The sequence below is a fragment of the Phaenicophaeus curvirostris genome, chromosome 17 (genome assembly GCF_032191515.1).
Source record: "Phaenicophaeus curvirostris isolate KB17595 chromosome 17, BPBGC_Pcur_1.0, whole genome shotgun sequence".
NCBI classification, from domain to species: Eukaryota; Metazoa; Chordata; class Aves; order Cuculiformes; family Cuculidae; genus Phaenicophaeus; species Phaenicophaeus curvirostris.
The window spans coordinates 9,579,620-9,593,100 of NC_091408.1; the positions used below are offsets into that span (position 1 = coordinate 9,579,620).

The following is a 13,481-nucleotide window of genomic DNA, read 5'->3' on the forward strand; positions in this document are numbered from 1 at the left end:
AACAATAAAAGCTATTGAAAGATCGGAGGAGCTCTCAGTCTGATGCCTGGACTCACCAACGGCCTATTTATTTCATTTCCCAGAAACGGACACTTCTGGCAAAAACTCTTCACCATTCATGTTGTGGTTTCAGTGGAAAAATTAAAATTATAAATCAATGTTCTTCCTAAGCAGAACATTTGTTGTTGCATTTGGATAACTGTCAAGGAAGGAAGAAAAGGTGATCTGCTGTCAACTCAACAGGAATAATTGCTATAGTTTATACAAAGCAATAACTCTGTGTTTCCAGTTCCTACATGTATTATTCCTGTTGAATTATTTTGTTTGCATCATTACGCAACATGATGCCTTCCCTAAGGAGTGCAAAAAAATGGAGAGAGGACTATCCTTACTCCAGCAAATTCTACCCCACCCAGTTAGTAATAGCAGGAAGGTGTGAAGCTGAAGGGACGATGTATTTAAGAACATGAACCTTCGCAAGGAAAAAAACCCACTGAATGAACCAATACATCTAAGGACAGACCTAGTAAAACAAGGGGGGAAATGTTTCAAGCCAACACAATAAACAGCTGCCAGCTTTTTAACTGCTTAGGAGAAGCCTGCGAGGCTTCGTCTCCAAGCCTAACCTAAAATCTCCTGCTTTATAGTAAAGTTTCCAATTCGTGCTGCTGCTGGTAAGGCACGTTGTTTCCCTGATACGTGGATCTGTTTTTAGTGGGGTGCAGAAAAATATGAGGATACAAGGCTGCAGCCCCCAAACTCTTGCCAGACAACAGCCCCGCGCAGGCCTCCGTCAGACCATTGTGTGTCTTGCTCCATGTCAGCTTCTGTTTCAACTCGTTACTGTACAGTGTCATTAAGCAACATCAAATAGTCTCTTAGGCAACAATCACCCATGAGCGATGGGTTGGGGAGAGCTCCTCTCCTGGGTATGTTTGTGTTGCCCAATGCAGCGGCCTCTGTTCAGGAAGGGGCGCAGCTGGGTTAGCTCGTGTTCGGCTTTTATGGCTACAGGGTTACTCAGCAAGCCACTTCCAGCAAAACCACAAAACAGAACACAGAGCATCACTTCAGTACACCACATGTAATTATTTGAGTATCCTCCTCCCCCAGACTTTTAAACCAAGTTGCACACATTTGTTAAAGAGCAGATACAGCTGTTAGACTGTAAGGGATTATCTGTCCTTGCCTGTTGCAGTCTAGGAAGCTGTGGTGACTTCCCAAAGCCAGAATTTGCATGCAATAATTTACCTTTTCCAGTTCCCAGTCCTCTGCTCTAACCCGACTGGCAATAGAATTAAAGCCAATATAAAATTAAGACTCTGCACCTGCTCTGCTTCCTACAGCAACAGCAATATTAACGTATGTAGACAATATTGCCAGACAGGGGACTTTTGATACAGGCAATAAAATTTTCAACACTAAACATTTCCTCAGTTATCTCCATCTTATTAAAACATGTCCGGGAGAGAAAAAGCCCCATTCATCCATTGAGTACTGAATACTGATTGCATTTTTCAGAGAAACTTTCTGTTTAATAAAAGCCTAATCAGTCTATTTACTTTTCTTTCTTTTTTTTTTAGTTTTTAATTACACCACAGGGCTTGAACTGTGGCCGCTCCTACTCAGCACCTGAATTCCTCTGAACTTCACTCGGTTCGGGACCTTGAGTGAGGACACTAAGGCCTAAAATTCACAGCTGACTGATAGTTTTTCCAACTGAAACCAATACAGAAGTTCAGATGGGCGTGCAGGAACACATCTGAGATCAGCTCTGATGGAATTGCAGAGCTATAACCCTGCATGGTCACGAGCTTAAACTGGGCATCAGCTTCGTCACCTGTTCTTCAGAGATTTAGAGCCAATCACCTAAACTCCTTACTCCTATACTGTCACCTTTTTGTGTTACTTGTCTTTCACTGTGGCACCCTGTGAACATTATTTGCCAAATACTCTGCAAAGATGATTTTTTTCATGAATTACTTTTATTTACCTTTTTTGTCCAAAGTCAATACAACTGTAAATATTTTATTACTATTGTATGTCTGGAATAGCGGTGTTCGTAGAGTGCTTCCTTGTCCTGAGGGCATTGTAGTGAATGTAGCCTGCCATTAAAAATCACTGTTTTTAAGTAACCCAATCGTTCCTCATCACTCTTAATGCAGCAAGAAACCGTATCAAACAACTAGCTTTGGTAAGTCATTCATTTTCATCTTGATTGATGCAAAAAACGTATCTATCCTAAGGATACAAAGCTTTCCCTGAGCATTTGCAAATGTTCCATTAAAGCTTGGAAAGCTCTGAAAGTTGCATTAAGGATGTTCACAAATCTTTCCCCCCTTTAATAGTATAATTACTTGATTGGTTTGATAATAAATCAAAATCCAAGTGAAGAAAGATTCATGTGCTTCATATAAAATGAATCACAGGGAAAACATTTCACAATTAGCAGGCACTCTTGCCTTACCTGCCATAAATTCAGGCACATGGGCATGCCCAGCTTGGCACCCACCTCTGGCTTCAAGGTACAGACTGACGTCTTGGATGGCAGCTCCAAAACCTGAACCTGACATCAGGAAAACAAGAGTATTTGGTCAGGCTCCAGGTCAGAATTCTCCTGTTAAAAAACACAAGTCCTATAAGGCGAGTAAGGCTAGTATAAGCTCTTCCAGTAAAAACCGTCCGGAGGAAACTGAGGAACACAGGTTAACTTGGGGTTGTAGGGGGATATACAGCTATCTAAATAAATGCATTGCTTTAGGAAAGACCAGGCAAAACTGCTAGAATGAACAAATGCTTTTCTCCAACTCTTCTGTTTAATCTGTACTATAGTCTTCTTTCCATGCAGCAGATGATGATGCACATACACTAGATAAATACTGCAGACGCTTACTCTGAAAGCACTTCCCTGCTTCTCTCCCTGACCCTTTTTCCATCTCTGTTCCTAATTTTTTTGTTACGTTACTTTATGGACATTTGCATCGTCTCTTCCGTTCTATCACGGTAACACAGAGCTTGTGTGGCAATGCAGGCAATAGACATATTGAAGCTGGATTTTTTATTTACTGTCTGACTGCGCTAACGAAACGCAAACCCAGAATTATCTGCTAACACAGGCTGGAGCAGCGATTGCACACAGGTATTTTTAACATGATATTGTCTGACCCTGTTCAAAGCAGGGTCAGACAGTATTGTGTCAAACACCTGCTCTCTGTCTACACAGCGGCTTCCACTGCTGTTTGCACTGATGGTAATGAATTATGGACCTGATTTTCTGCTGTTTTTTTTTAGCATGGGGCAAGTCTTTCCTCTGCCAAGGAAGTAGCTCATTTCCACCTCAGGCTTATGGCAGGCAAGATCAGGAAAGTCTGCCTCTGTATCTGGCACTGGAAGGTTTTGTTTGAGTCTCTTGATTGACACAGAAGTGCCTTATTCTGGGCTGATTCTCAAGCCTGGAACTACGGAGAGATAGAAGTTCTTAGGTATCAAAACCTTGCTGCCAGGAACATCGCTGTTTCTCAAGTGCATACTTAATCACGAAGCTGATCTTTCATTTTAATTAAATAAACAATGGTCTGCATTATCTCGTGAAATTAAAGGTCTTCAAACATTTGATTAGTCCAGCATCCCCAGCCATTCCAGGCTGTTTCAGAATGTGCAAAAGCCCAGCAGTGCTGCTGGACGGCTCCAGCCTGCGAATGTCTTTGCGCGCCCGAGATGAGGTATTGCACAAATATGGCTCCTCCGGGAGCCATCAATCAAGAGCAGGGCAGCTGTGATGGCTTCCCAATCTCATACCTTGAGTTCAAAGCTTGCCAGAAGATCTTCCTATCTCTAGAGGTGTCAGCTAGCCTGCCAAAAGCCAGCTGCACTCTAGGACTGCAAGCTGACAGCACACACAAATATAACAGAACACTTTCTAAAGCCGTGTGGCAACGGAGCAGGAAACTGTTCTCCAGGTTTGAGGAGTGGCGACCACAGCAAAAAGCCATCCAATATGTGGATCAAACCTACGAACAGACCAAAGTCTGGTCATCTGAGAATCCTGGTTCTGTGGAGCTACACTCTTAACAAAAGATGCTTTTCTCTTAGCCGCTTTCTTGCTAGCAGCATAATAACCAAGTTAGCTATCGCAGGAAAGGGGCTAGACACACGAAGGTGAGCTGCTCTCATCCTGTGTCTTTCATCACTGGTCTCCAACGGGCAGTGCCTCCCAGCAGAGACCAAAACTGCAACTTCTACATAGTAAGGAAGGATAAATGTACTTCTGCAGATTAAAAGAATAAAAGCCAACTCCTTCACTTTGCCTTGATTAAAAACGGATGAATTGGTATAAGGGCTCCAGTTGGGCTTGCAAAGGACAAAGGAAAACACAAAGATGAGAAAAGCTTTTTGTAGGAAGCAGGCAGGCATGAGCTGCCTATGGTGGATTGACAGCTCCAGAGACTGTCTGCTTTAGAGGCAACTGAGTCTTAGAAATAAATACTATTTCATATATTTTGACAACTGTAACTTAAAACTTGAAGTTCTGTGTTTATATTGGTTTTGCTTAATAGGAGGAAGATTTGCCTTTGCCTGAGGTTAATAGTGTTCCTGGGTGGCTAAAACTGGCCACAAGGAAACACACCCTTTTTCACATTAATAAAGCTTTTAACATGTTTCTGGCAAATTGGCAAGAAAAGTGCGTGTAACTCATAATTGGTGATTTAAATGCAATCACGAACAAATAAATGCCTGTTCAGATCTCATTATTTATGGACTGAACCGGCTTTAAGACAAAATTACTCTTTTTTTGGGCACCAGCCAAGCATAAACACTTATTAAGTCTTAATTTTAATCATAAGCTGCAAATGCACTGTGTCTCACACAGTGCTGCCTCTTTGGAAGCACTATATATTATGAGAGCTGACGTGAATTTATTGAAACCTGACACAGTTCTCATGTACAGGTTCATACACAGAGTGGAACTCTCTTACCTCAGGAGACAGCAAAGCATTATGACTTCGCAAGGCCCAAGCAAACAAACGGAAACAAAACAGGGAAGAGTTGTAAGAGACATTGTAGTAAACGTCTTCTTTTTGGGTCAGATGATTATTTCAGTCTTCTTTACCAGAATGTGTGCATGTACTCTTTGACCAACAAAAGCTTCTCTCCAGCTGGCACAAGAACGCACTTGTCAATAGTGTTTAACTTAACTATCATTGAGGACTAATGTAGAACGGAGAGAGTTCTTTGTTTGATCAGAACAAGCTATGGGACTTAGAGTGGTTATATTTACTGGTGCAGTGGTTGCGTCTGCAGGCTCACTCGGTCCTTTAAAAGACTGAACATTCTGGCCGTGAGCCAACAAAGTACTTAAATATGTGCTTAACTTCTGAGTAATAAGCTCACATTCTCTTGCAGCACAGCACCAGTCCCACTTCTTACTTTGTATATGAAATATGCAACTTCCAGTTTCAAGATAGGCATCCTATAGTCCAGAAAAGCATTTGACTGCTTATGCTCACAAACAATTATGATTACTACAATATTTCTTTTCTTATTTGTGCCACTTTTTTCTTTTTTTTTTTTGTATTTTCAGTATTTTGATGTCAGGTATTTGAAATAATTTATGTTTGTGTCATGTCCTCAAACAGAAAACAAAACTACAGTTTCTGCAAAGTAGAAATGGAAGTTGCCAACACAGCTGTCAGTCAGCAATTGCTGTGATAATAAGTATTCCATGTGGATTCATCTAGTAGGAACTGAAACGGACCCTACAATTATCTCATACAAAGCAAACCTCTGGCTGTTCAGAGCAATTCAACTGCTTCCAGCCCAAGTACCAGTTAAAGAATTAGCCTGGGGTGAAAGACCACATATCCTATTACAAATCACCTGCACCTCCCCTTCTCTCACCAAACACAGCTCTCCCCTTCAGATGGGAGACTGGTACCTCATCTGCTGACACTGTCTGACCATTAGCACCCCAGGACTTCCGTTCCCCTTTACCAGGACTCAGCAGCACCAGTGGGGTTTTCAAAACCGCTGCACACCAAAGAGCAGCAGCAGCTGCAAGTACTTAAATGTCAGACAAGTCTTGGGGTTCTATCCTTGCTAGGAGAGCATGAGCTAAGTAATACAGTCTGGCAGGTAAAATCACTGATTCGAACTCCAAGGGTTCCTTGTGCTGCTCTCTTTTGCGCAGAGAATTTGACCGCTGTGGCGTTTCCCCTTCTGAACTATCTCATTTCAAAACCAAAAGCCATCTCCCAAGCACCAGAAAAAGAGACATTTCCTACCTCCTCAAGGGCTTTGGCTGCCATGGCCATTAGCCAGCGTCCCTGTGCCACCTTTAACAGAGAGCATCTGCAGAATCCCACATTCTCCGTGAAGACAGAATCCGTCACTGAGGTCCGTCCCTCTGCTAAATCCCACAAGCAGATCCTCTGGTCACGACCCTGACTGTTAGAGTAGAACAAGTTACCCATGAGGGGCAGGTCTGAGGAAGCTCGGCTTCCTGCAGGTCGGGAGCGCAGAGTTGGGTCTTTAACTGGCAGTAAAGGAGTGAGCTCAGACCAGCTTCTGTGCAGGGATTGACTGGGTCTTTCGTGGAATGTGTGGGAACTTAGCATGACCAAGACCACCGCCCTTCTACTGACGGCAGAACTGGCCAATGGGTTCAAATGTTACTGGGAGGAAGTCGGTCAGATCCACCGCCATCAGGGCTCGTCATGTGTCCTTGTGAAGAGGGACTGGACCAAACACAGCTATGCTATTTATGTGCACGCATACATTTAGGAAGTCTCGCGACTATTTGAGCATATTCATAGAAATACTTACATTTTACCATTGATTAGATCTAATCAAATGGAAACAAAACTAGGCATTCAACACTCTCTTACCCTAGCAATGAAATAGAAATGTCAGGCATGTTGACAGCTGAAAACAAACAGCAAGACAACCAAGACCACATCAGAGAGAAATAAAGAACTACAGTTATGCAGCAGTCAACTTCCACAGCCTCAGGGAGGACACAGAAGACTCTTTAAAACTCTGCATGTGTGGGGACACAATAGGAGAGGGACGGGCAGTAGAGTGAGTAGCAGGAATAAGCAACGAAACGCTGTGGTTAAAGCATCCAAAACCAGAGAATCGGTGCCTGCATTGCTGATGTAGCAGTGCAGGTCACGCAGGCTCCTCTGCACACCTCTCCATCCCGCAGAAAAGCCTGTGTGTTGGTCCCAGACAGTCAGATGAGGGAACCAGACACGGGATAGCATCACTGCTCTGTAGCAAAGTATCACTGTGGAGAAGCTTTCAACCCACAAACCACAGTAGCACAGGGTACGTGTCCTCACGTTATCAGGCGGGACAATGAGTCATCAGAAATCCCTTATCCATTTCTTATTTTAATTGGCAGTATCACCTGATGAAACCTGAACAGAGACAGATGCAAATCTGCAGACTGTTGGGACTTCTTCAGCATCAACACAGAAACTCCCATCTGCTGTCCAGCTGAGTGACAAACTGTCAAAACATTTATAGCACTGGGCAGATAAACAATCTGGTACTGCAAGAAATCATTGTGATTTAGGTTTAGAACAGAGAAACAAAAAAATACAGGTAACTGCTGTCCTAAAATTGCACTGCTACCTGAACTGTTACAAATACAAAGCAAAAATAGAGGTATGGAAAAACTCTATAATTATACAAACAGTGCTCACTCAGTATGATTTTATGGGGGAGAGCGTTGATAATTGTACTTAAGCAGATAACAAACATAAATGCTAATGAGTTCCACTGTATATTATAAGAGATGTCTTCTCCAGATAAACATGTCAGAACACCTCCTAGTCATACAGACACTTTGGCATCTACTCTAGATCACCTGTCTAATCCAAAGTACACAAATCTTCCCAACCTTCCCTTGCTAAATGAGAAGATACACTGCAACAAAGCAATGTCATGCCACTCAGCCTTCTTGCTCATTTTCAGCCTTCCGTTCTCCATCTCTGATTCTTTTCTTCCTTCCTAACCTTTTCTCCCTCTCTCCTCTATTTAGAAACTCTTTATATCAATTTTGGTCTTCCCAGAATCAGTTGTGAAGCATCTGTCAACTTCAAATCCAAGTGTATTTCCTTTATGCAGAGACCTTACGTGATCTCAATGCAGTACAAAGAGACTATGAACCCCAAGTTGTGATGTTGTCACATATACAGCATAAAGAAATTAACCATATCATTGTTTCCACTTTCTGTTCTACAGTTTTTCCGTAATTTTTTGTACTTCTGTATATTTCCATATGTGTCGCAGAGACTTTCAGTGGCTCCAGAAATAAGATTCCTTTTTTCTTTCATTTTTTTTTCCCCCCTCTTCAATCATGTACATCACAGAGACAAGAACAATTTCACTGTTTTTTGCACGCTTTGCTAACCTGAGGAGCCTGTCTTTGCTGCCCATTGTCTCCACGCAGTAGACAGATCTCCTTCCATGGCCATCCAGTGCTGTGTCCACTCTGTGTGTTTTCAGGTTCCAGACATGGATAAACCCATTCTCAGACCTGGCAGTAAGAACAGATGCTTTTAGTGTGACCACTGCAGGCAGTCTGATGGACAGTCTGCTACTTCTCCTCTTTTTTCCAGACTGAAGCTGCGCGTACAAAGACAACACAGTTGTCATTCACTGACCATGCATATTATTGTTCACTCCAGACACAATTTGCCTAAACGATATACTTTGTTTTAAAAGAAAGTGTCCATATGATTCTCAACTCGTCCAGAAATCCTGATTTACTTACCCAGAGAAAAGAATTGGGACATCAGGTTCTTGGCCTCCACAGTTAAAATGCAGAGTGTGGACAGCAGCACTGGTCCCTCTGAGCACAAACTGTGGATCTGGAGGTGGCAGAGCCATCTGAGCAATGAACTAGGAAAGCAAGAAGAATACATGGAATCTTAAAATGCACGGCAGCCTAAAGTGAAATTACAGCTTTATATACATTGTGATCAGGACATTTGCTTTTCCTAGTCACTTTTCTCTTTGAATTATTGTTCTCGGATGTTATTTCTACTTGCTGTACTGTTCATTGTGAAGTATTTCCTCTTAATATTGGCTGATCAAGCAGCTGTCAAATCTGGGCTTTGCTGCATTCCATTTTAAGCAAGGTAAGTGCTGAGCTGGCCACGTGTATGCACCTCTTGTGCACTTGTAAATACAAAATTGCTCAGCTGTTCTCCCTGCTGAAAAAAGGGAAAAGCTACAAAATGCAAGAAAGTGGATACCCATAATTTCGGTGGGCAAGCAGTTTATCATTCCACTTAGCCCCTTGGCAAGTCTTTCCCCTTCTGCCCCATAAAAATACTATTTTTGTGCTTTTCACTCACAATCATTTACAGAAAAGTATATCAATGGAGAAGAATTTCAGGTGAGATTAGTTATCATAATTTTTACATAAGAATCCCATTACTCCCACATGCCTGAAGTGCTTTTGGTTCCAAGCACAGTTACTTGAAAGAAGAAATGTAGTATTCCACACTAACTTAGGGACTACTGTGCTAAATGTTTTATTCCAAGGCATTTGTAATGAGAGATGGATGCTTTCAGCTTCATGTCATTGGCTCAAAGGTGATCCGAGTCAGGAGAGAACAGGACAGATGTACGGGGAAGCAGGTAGCCCCGTCTAACACAGAGAGGTGAAGGATAATTTATTATCAACTCACAGAAACAGGCTGGGTGGCCTGAGCAGGCACACACACTGCTCTGCCACCTTCACCAGGTATTTCCATTCACACCAACACCTTTGTAGGCAGCTGTGCACAAGCACCAAGGAAGGACAGGGAAGATTTCTGTGTTCTGACTTGCAAACGACCTTCCCGATCTGTGCTGGGACAAGGTCAGCAGCACCTGCTCTGACTGCAAGTACAATCTGCAATTCATAGGAAAATGCATCATCACATGTACTGCAAGAAATTTTTTTGTCATGAAAGGCATTTACTGCTTTGTCTGTGACATTTGGGGGTTGGAACTAGATGATCTTTAAAGGTCCCTTCCAACCCAAACTATTCTATGACTCTATGATTAGCAGCCATGCTCGTGTTTCTGCTTCTTCCTTTCTGACCTGGCCTCGTATTGCTTTAGCCACGACAGCTCTCATCACTCCTTCCCATTCATGCACACGTTAGACCAGATTAAAGTAAGGGAAGATCGGCAGGTGCTGGTTCACAGCAGAGGGATTGCAGAGAATCAGTACAGAGCACTATGGCTACAAGTTACATGGTAAATTAAAACAACTTTTCATTGTCATCTCACCTCACTATCAGCTTTTGAATTATGATTAATGGATGCACTTGCTGTTGTACCTCATTTGCAGGTCCCCCTTGAGTGTTTACAGATCCGTAATCACCATGGTATCTATATGTCCTAATTAAACACAGTTAGCTTCTAGGACCAGTGATGAAACAGGATTCTTCAACACAATATGTAGTTCCCTCAACATCACTGTGTAATTAGGTATGAAAATAATAAGCTCAGCAGATAACCTCCATGTCTTCGTGCCCTGACTCATCTGTTTTATAATGTTTTCTGACAATACAGACTCATGACAGGCTGGAGTGAATTTTCAGATGATTACACGATGTACAGGTTCGCCCCCATGGTGAGATCCAGCTCCCAGGGGCCCGTCTGCAACGTGCGTCACCAGTGTTGTAAACCTGTCAGACTAAGTGTTCTGTCACCAAAGGTCCCCTCTCTGGGACACTACAGCTGTTTGCTGTTGCTCTCAGAAGGACACTTGGTAAATAACACAGGAGTTCTCAGAGGAGCAGGGTCCCTCTTCCCAGTGGAACGATCCCGAGCTAGAGCACCGAGCAAGGCAGACAAAATAGAACCGAGTCAACCCAGAGGCTATCTGGGATTACACGGCAGGTTTTTAATAGCATTTTTCTAATTAGTGACACAGAAGGTTTTGCTGACAGACAGCAAGTGTGTGCGTGGCTGTGGGAAGGGTTTTACCTGGCATGAAACAGATGCTGCTAATGCATGTCTTTACAAGGGCAAGACTTCAAAAAAATCCTCAGACTGTCTACAGGAAAAAAACACCACCAAACTCATACTTTCAAGCTGGAAGCAAACGAAGGGACTTTCTGCTCCTTGCAACCTGGTTCTTTGCTTCCGTTTTCACTAACCATATATGTGAATATAGTAAAATGGGCTTGATATTAAATCAATGTCATTTTTTTCCTGGGCATATGAGATGACTCCTTACTACTTCCTATCACGACTCAGCAGATGAACAGTAGCGCAACAGTATTGTCTCATTTTTCTTCCAGCTAGTGCTGCCCTATAGAATTGCATTGCTGCCATCTTCTTCACCCATGAGCTTGGACAAGTCACTTCAGACCAAGTTTTAATTAGAAGTTCTTAGGTGCCTAAATCAACACAAAGTCCCATGAGGTCACAAATGGATGCCTTAAAAACCCCAAGAATGCATCCCTCTCTTCCTGTTGACACATGGGCATCCTCCAAGAAAAGCCCCCTGACATTTAGCCTCCCTTCAATTCACCAGGTAGCTCGACAGCTCTACAGTACAGGGATAATGAAATACACTGTGCCATACTGATGCTAACGGGTAATGGTTACACCGTGCTTTGCTAAGCAGGCAGCTACAAACTCTAAATACAATGACTATGCAACCACTGAAGCCCCTGGATAAAGTTTTCAAAAGTGCCTCAGTGATTTAGAAGTCTAAGACTCATTTTCAAATGAATTTTCAATCCCAAATCTTTAGACTTTTTAAGGTTTCACCCCAGGTGTCTGAAAATGAGTTCTCTAATTAGCACAACATTTATTTTCTTGTTAACTCCATCTAGCCTCAGGGGGACCAATCTGTTCTTGTTAACTGGGGATATCTGCAGCATATTTAATTAAATGAATTTGCTTAATATTTAGGCTGGTCTGAGAGCAAAATCTGGCTCAAGGGCTTGAACAAGTGAAGTGCAATCTACAGAAGAAAGTTGATTTAGAAGCATCTGAGGGCTACACTATATGCTTGTCCCTGAGATGTCTGTACGCTATGGCTCCTGCCTTCTCTGAAAGGATGTTAAAAGATATGAATCATTTTGCTTACGGCATTATTTGTTTGCAAGAGGGTATCAGCAGTAAGAGATGCAACATCTCATCATCACACTTTTGTATTTCGAGGATGTTCCACTCTATTTCTTCCAGCATTCCCTGTGCTGGTAACAGCATCCTCCCTCAGGGGCTGAGCTGCCCTCCACTACGACACAGAGAACTGCAAGTATTTTTCACAAGGTGCACTGCAAACCCTTGGGCTCCTGCATAAATTGTATTTGCTACATAAGCGAGGAAGGGAAAACGCAGCTGTTCAGATTGGTGTTTCAATTAGCAAATGGCAAAGCAAACCCCGCATTAATAAAGGATTTTGTCTAAAAAAAAAAAAAAAAGCTTCTACTAAATGCCAGAACAATTTAATTTCCTTCAAAATGACATAATTTTAAAGAACAATTCACTATTAATATCTGTCACAAAACTGACCTGGCTTAGATTGCAATTAGAATAATCTTCAAACTATGTGAATGTCTGTGCAGTGGTATTCCAGTACCATCACTCCAGCATTTGATATAAAAAAAGTTAAGCTTTTATTTAATGAGAGTCATTTGAAACATGTAAATGTCAAAGGGATTACCTTAGAAAAATCTCTCGGAGAATTAAAAACATTAGCAGATTCCCACAGGAAAAATTCCAGCAGAATTCAGCAACTCTCCTGTTCCCACCCCTGTCACTTGTATTTCTATCACACGTTGAAGCAAAAACAAATTGCTATTAAAATATCATCCAAACACCCTCCTCTCCCTGCAGACTCCACAGTTCAGTTTGAGATATCAATGGCTCAAGCAAAGACAAGAAAAAATCCTCTTCTTTTTTTCTTTAGGCTTATTTAGAGTAGAAAAAACAGGGGTAAAAGAGCTTTTTCAGGTACTGGAGAAATAAATCTCTCTCGGCATGTCTGGCAAACTGATTTGGGACTGAAACCAGCAGGTGTGCAGACATAATTACTACTGCAAAATATTCAACACATCCAGGTGTGCGCACACACAGATAGATAAAATCCCTGTTATTTTTTGAAAACTCCTAGTTTACCAGGTGCCACCTTCCCAAAGGAAAAATCAGAGCAAAGAACGCGTTGGGAAAGATGAGAATAAATTGTTCTTCCCCCTTCTCAGGCTGTTACTTTTTCATTCCTACAAAAGCCCCTTTTCAGCCTGCGCTTCTGTGCCCACTTGTGCTCACTAAGAGGCTTGTGCCTGCCTGCTCTAAAGCTCAGCTCTCTCTCCAAAGCGCCTCGCTGGCTGTAACTGCAGGGGATGGCAGCAGAAATAAGACTCCCTTGAATTAGTAGTGCAAAATGTTTATCCCATCACTTTTACAATCTCCAGTGTTAAAACACAGCAAGGCAGCCCTTGTGCTATGAGCTTTCCAAA

The 13,481-nt window shown here is 42.3% G+C and overlaps 1 protein-coding gene across 5 annotated transcripts in view; it reads right to left on the reverse strand.

Annotated features, from left to right (window-relative positions):
* The window catches only part of GNB1L (G protein subunit beta 1 like), a 46,492-nt gene that overhangs the window by 9,904 nt on the left and 23,107 nt on the right, over nucleotides 1-13,481 (reverse strand). For 4 of the 5 annotated variants that reach the window (XM_069871101.1, XM_069871097.1, XM_069871098.1 and 1 more), the window contains 4 exons: nucleotides 8,780-8,907; nucleotides 8,417-8,542; nucleotides 6,282-6,444; nucleotides 2,468-2,566 (listed from right to left, as the gene is read on the reverse strand). In XM_069871101.1, the coding sequence (XP_069727202.1) occupies nucleotides 2,468-2,566; nucleotides 6,282-6,444; nucleotides 8,417-8,542; nucleotides 8,780-8,907 (516 nt within the window). Of the gene's footprint in view, nucleotides 1-2,467; nucleotides 2,567-6,281; nucleotides 6,445-8,416; nucleotides 8,543-8,779; nucleotides 8,908-9,701; nucleotides 9,783-13,481 lie in introns of those variants that run through there. The other variant, XM_069871099.1, reaches the window with a different exon arrangement.